The sequence below is a fragment of the Elephantulus edwardii genome, unplaced genomic scaffold, assembly GCF_000299155.1.
Source record: "Elephantulus edwardii isolate Elephantulus edwardi_28Jun2011 unplaced genomic scaffold, EleEdw1.0 scaffold00209, whole genome shotgun sequence".
NCBI classification, from domain to species: Eukaryota; Metazoa; Chordata; class Mammalia; order Macroscelidea; family Macroscelididae; genus Elephantulus; species Elephantulus edwardii.
In genome coordinates, this window is record NW_006399959.1 from 265006 (window position 1) to 270853 (window position 5848).

At 38.7% G+C, this 5848-nt stretch overlaps 1 protein-coding gene across 1 annotated transcript in view; it reads right to left on the reverse strand.

Moving 5' to 3' along the window:
• The window catches only part of SEC14L5 (SEC14-like 5 (S. cerevisiae)), a 110618-nt gene that overhangs the window by 20225 nt on the left and 84545 nt on the right, over positions 1–5848 (reverse strand). The window contains 2 exon segments of the mRNA XM_006897412.1: positions 3032–3102; positions 3215–3303. Coding sequence (XP_006897474.1) covers positions 3032–3102; positions 3215–3303 — 160 coding nt within the window.

Here is a 5848-nt window from a genome sequence, read left to right on the forward strand (position 1 = left end):
GGGTAGAGAGAATAGTGCAACAATGAATGAGTGGAAGCCCAAAATCTCTGTAAATGTTTATGAAAATTAATAAAATATAATTATAGAAAAAAAAGAACATGGAAACAGCCCAAATGTCCAAACACAATCAAATGGATTGAGAAATCATGGTACATACTCACAATGGAATACTACGCCTCAAGCAGGAGCACTGATTTTGAAAATCACTACCTAACATGGAAGGGACTGGAGAGCATTATGCTGGAAGAACTAACCCATAAGGACAAATACTGTATAAAACCATTATTGTAGAAATAGAAAAATAACTAGTAAAATGTGTATGAGGATCCAAGGTAGGAGAGGGTGGGAGCAAGAGGGGTGAGGATGGGAGAGGGAGGGGTGGGTAAAAGAAATGGGAAATATCTGGTGTGAAAAACTAAGTATATGGACTTTGTAGTAAATCAGTATAAAAGAAAAATTTTATTATTAAAAAAATAGAGAAAGGATGTATCTTTGAGGCACTCTTTTCTTGATTTTGTTTTCTTTTATTTCAGCATTTCCTTGCTCTGTTTTGACGACTGACTCCTGGTCCAAGTATAGATTTCGCAGAAGCACAATCAGGTGTTCTGGGATTGCCATTCTTCTCAAGATTAGCAACAATTTTTTGTGATCCACACAGTAAAATGTCTTTGCCCCGTCAGAAAAACATAGACATTCTTCTGGTACTCTCTTTTCAGTCAAGATTCCTTTGACATTGACTATGATGTCCCTAGTGCCACAGAAAGACACAGAAGAACTCCAGAATCAGATACTGGGTTCAAATCCCAGTTCTCCCACTCACCACAAGGAGGATAATAAAAGTGGTATTTTTTGAGGGAAAAAGAAAGTAGTTTGGTCTTAAAGTAGAAAGTCTAGTAAGAGTAAGTGAATGAAGTTCAAAGCAAGTGAATAAAAGTATAGAAGAAAAGGAAATCAACAGTAAGAAAATTCATTCTTTATGCACATTATCATTCTGCATAGTCTTTAAAATAAAAAATATTCCAGGCAAATCAAGTTTACGCTTGATGCTTTTCTTACTTCAAAATACTTTAACAAAACAAGACATGTCCCTACTATTACTGCTAAGATCTTGTCTTTCTAACCTGCTTTCCAGGTTTCTCTTTCAAAATACATTACAAATAGTCTGGGCATGGAATCTCACATTAGCTCCCAGATCTTCTGTTGAACCTCAAATTAGCTTCCACCCAAACGAGTCTAACTTCTGCTCACAAACTACAACCTCTTCCAGCAGGAAGTAGCTAGAGCATTTGTAGTCCCCACTCCCCTAACAGCAGTTAGAGCTCCCATCCCAGAGGAGGTTACATGTCCCAGAACAAGAAGCCTTCCACAAAACTGACTCACCAGCAAAATCTAAATTATTTATTTTCTGCTGCTTAGTTTGCTTTATCAATTATACATGTTACCTGTACTGAAACCTACTGTATAAGACAAACAACACATTTTATACCCTAAAACATCTATAGAAGAAAAACAAAAAGGTAGAGATGGAGAGGTTAGTTAAGCTGACCAAGGCAGGAGCTGCCTGGACAAAAGAACAAAGGGATATTCATAGCTTTGATTCTCACACTGAAGCTGCCTTCTGATATGAATGTAGTTATGGAAACAGGGAACATCAGAAAATAAGGAAAGAAACAATATAACCCATCTTGGTGAAAACAACGCATATGAACTGTGAAAGTCAACCAGTATAAAATTAAAATTTTATTTAAAAAGAAAAAAAGCATCTTGAAATCAATTAACATAGTTTACTGTTTATATAATTAAAAACATGTCAATAAAAGTTATGAGGATGTACAGGTTAGGAGGACAACTCAATTGTGAGTTCCTCTCCCTTTTCCTCTTGACTAAGGAAAGTCTTGATTCATTTTGATTGAAGCACTTTCCTGCTGGTCATAGAAAGTGCGACACTTATTAGTCTGAAAGACACTAAAAGAACATCCCAATCTGTCATCCTGAGACAAGCCTCTAACTTGAAACTGAATACATTCCCAGGGGGTGCTTTTCACTCAATTAAAAGAGAGGTGTATAAAATAAACACCAGGAAGAATGTGTTACTTAGAACAATCAACTAGACAAGACCAAAGGGGCACCATTTGCAGAAGAGCAAAGATGAGAAGACAGGGAGGGGGACAGGAAAGCTAGACTAATGGACTCTGGGAATTCAGGAAGGAATGGGAGGGAAAGCTTTATGGGACTGCAATCAATGTCACAGAATTGTCTGTATGTGAATTATTAATTGGAATGCTAATTTGTTAGTGAACTTTCACCTAAAGCACAATAAAATATGAAAGAGAAAACAGCGACAAGAGTAGTTCTTGCCTAATTGTATTTAAGCCAGGTCACCATCTGAGGTACAGAAGAATGAAGAATGTCAAAGACAAGTGGAAAGAATTAGTACAAAGGATTACAGGACCTCTTCAACATCAGCCTACATGAGTCTGAGACTGGGAGACCTAGGTGGTGCTCAGCTAGCACTGCTGATAGCTCTGAAAGGGATCACAGGAGAAGGCCGATCCTGAACAGAGCAGAAGAAAATGATGGAACAAAATCATGAAAAGAAACAACCAACCCCAAATACACAGACCCTCAGCTCACCAGACTGGCCAAATTTCAAACTCAGCCCTGTGCTCAGACTTTTCAGGTGAGCAGCAACAGCAGGGACATACTCACCTCTTAGAGTTACCAACTAACTGAGATCAAAAGGGCAGTATTTTCTCAAGGACAAAGCTCAGAAGGTGGGTAGGAATAGGAAAGAAGAACTAGTGGAAAGAGGAATCATAGGAAGTGGAAAAGGGTACTGTCATGATATGGGGATTGCCAGAACATCACCAAATAAAATGCATATGACTTGTTGACTAGAAAAATCATTTTCTCTGTAAATTTTTACTCAAGCAACAATAAAAAGGTTTTTTTAAAAAAAATAATAATAAGTGAGTGAGGAAACCAGGTTTAGTGGAAGGAACTTGAACTTGAGCCCAACCCAGAATCTTGCCTGATGGAACAGCCAAACTGTTTGGTGTTGCTTTCACATCTCTTCTGGCCTTCTTCATTGACCGAAAGCACCTGGAAAGTAGGAAGACAGTGTTGGGAGGTGTTGGTAAGGTGACCCCACCTTCAGGTAATTCTGCAGGCCCAGCCTAGGCATCACGAGGTTCCAGAAATAGCCCTCACTCACATGCCGCAGCAGGGCCTCCTCCCCGACAGCCTTCATCAAGCCCTTGGTGTCCATCTGGCCCAGGCGCAGGATGTAGAGGGGGCGGCCATCTGGAGAGATGATACAAGCAGAGAGAAGGGCCATTATTAGTGAAGTTGATGAGAGAGGCTGGGAATCTCTGGTGGTGTACAGGTTGGAGGGTTGAGTCCACCAACAGGTACCTCAAAAGAAATGACTGGCAATCTCTTTCCAAAAACTCAGGCATTGAAAACACTGTGGACCTCAAAACTATCACTCTGAGACAATCTTTTTAACTTTAAACAAAAGTTATCCCCTGAAGTCTTTTTAAAGTTAAACAATAAATTAAGAAACATACTACCATCAAATAAATTCTAACTCATGGTTTCTGAAGCCATAAATCTTTACAAGAAGACTACTCATCTTTCTCCCAAGTCGATGATAGATTCAAACTGGTGACCTAGGGCAACACATAACACACTATGCCACCAGAGCTCATTTTATGCTTAACTTTAAAAAAAAAAAGTCATTACCAATTTATAGCTGACCGTCTAGCAGGTTTTTGAAGGCTGTAAATCACGTGGGCGAAGACTACCTATCTTTTCCCCACTGAGAAGCTGGTGGATTCAAACTGCCAGAGGACTTTTGGCAAGCAGCTCAGCTCCCTACAGACTACACCACTAGGATCTCCTAGTGCTGAGAGGGTGTGGGGAATTAACTAATAAAAGAAAAAATTTTGCCTCAAGCATTCTGTTCTCTTAAGATCTATGTGGGATAAAAACGAAAACAGCAACTCGAAAAATTAGGTAAGAATCTTGGGGGGAAACAGTGGATGTTAGTGTTAGTTAAATGCCATCACATCAATTTCAACAACAGATCTGAACCTCACCATATGCTGCTCCTTCATTACAATCTGTCATGTTCAGGTCCATTGTTATAGTCACTGCATCAATCCATCTTCTCAAAGATCTTTCTTGCTTTCACTGACCCTTTACTTTTCCCAGCATTATATCTTCTTTCAAAGACTGGCCCCTCCAAACAACTTGCCCAAAGTATGTGAAACAAAATGTCACCATCGTTGTCTCTAAGGAACACCATGGTTGTACTTCCTCCCCAAGACTTGTTTTTCTTTTGGCAGTCCACTGGATATTCCATACTCTTCTCCAACACCACAACTCACAGTTACCAATTCTTTTGTCATCCTTATTTGCTGTCAAATTTTCCGATGTATAAGAAGCAGCTGAAAATAATATGGCTTGGATTGGGCACACCTTAGTCTTTAAACTGCTATCCTTGCTCTTGAGCACTTTGGAGAGGCCCTTTTACACCAGATTTTTCCCAATGCAACACCTTTTGATTTCTTGACTGTTGTTACCAAGGGTGTTGATTGTGGGTCCAAGTAAAATAAAGTTGCTGACAACTTCAGTCTTTTCCCCATCTATCATCATGTTGCCTGTTGGTGAAATGGTGAGGATTTTGGGTTTCATGATGTTGAGATGTAGCCCATATGTAATCTTCTGTAGCAAGTGCTTCAAGTCCTTTGTTAGTGAAAGATTATAAACTTAGAGCAGGAGAATGAGAGTGATTGTACTACTCAAAGAATGTAATCAATGTCACTGAATTGTACATGCAGAGATTAATTGGTGTATGATTTTCAGTGTATATTCTCAATGACAATATCAAAAAGTATAATAAATTATGAAAAGATAAAATTCCATGGAGTAGAGTTCTACTCTGAACTACGGAGTACTTGAGATTGCCATGAGTCTAAATTGATGCAAAAGAAACTGGTTTTATGTGTGTCATAAATCCAGCAAAAATTAAGAATGTTGACTCTTAAAGTGACTCAAAGGTAATCTCTCTCAGGGTGCAGACCGGGAGTCTGGTGAATTTCTTTAGTCAAAAATGAGAATTAGGCGCACGTTCTGGGTTGCCGTGCTGTATTCCTAAGGCCATCCCCCCCCCCCATTTTTTTTCATGTCCCCTAGATTTAAGGTGGAGAGATGACCTTAGCATCTATTAATTAATCACCTACTGGAAGTGCACAAGAGTTCCCTGATGATGAAAATGTTGAACAGTGGTGCTAATGGAGAAATTGCAATGCTGTGTCCACCCAGAGGTATCTCAGAAGAAAGACCTGGAAATCTACATCCAAAAAGGCAGGCACTAAAACCTTGACAAAGCACAGTTTTGCTCTGGAACACATGGGACTCACTGCACACTGGAATGTAACCTTCAATGGCAATGGGTTGGCCTTTTTGGTCAGCTCCTGAGAAAATGAGATGCCCAAGCCATTCTTACAACTTATGGCTTTGACTCATGGTGTTGTAAGCTATTTAAAAAAAAATGATGCAAATAAAACTATTTTCTAAATCAAACATGTTTACATGTCAAGAATTTAATTTTATGGGGATCTACAATCAATACCTATGGTAACAGCAGTCAAGGAATCAAATGAGATATTGTAAAAATCTGCTTCCGAAGACCTCTTTAAAGGATGCCAGTTTAAATACTAAGTTGTGCTTGTCTCAAGACATGGTATTTTCTTTTTTAAAAATTTTTTAAATTTTATTTTATTAATCTTAATGAACATTTACAGATATTTTGGATTTCCATTCATTCACTGTTGCACTTTTC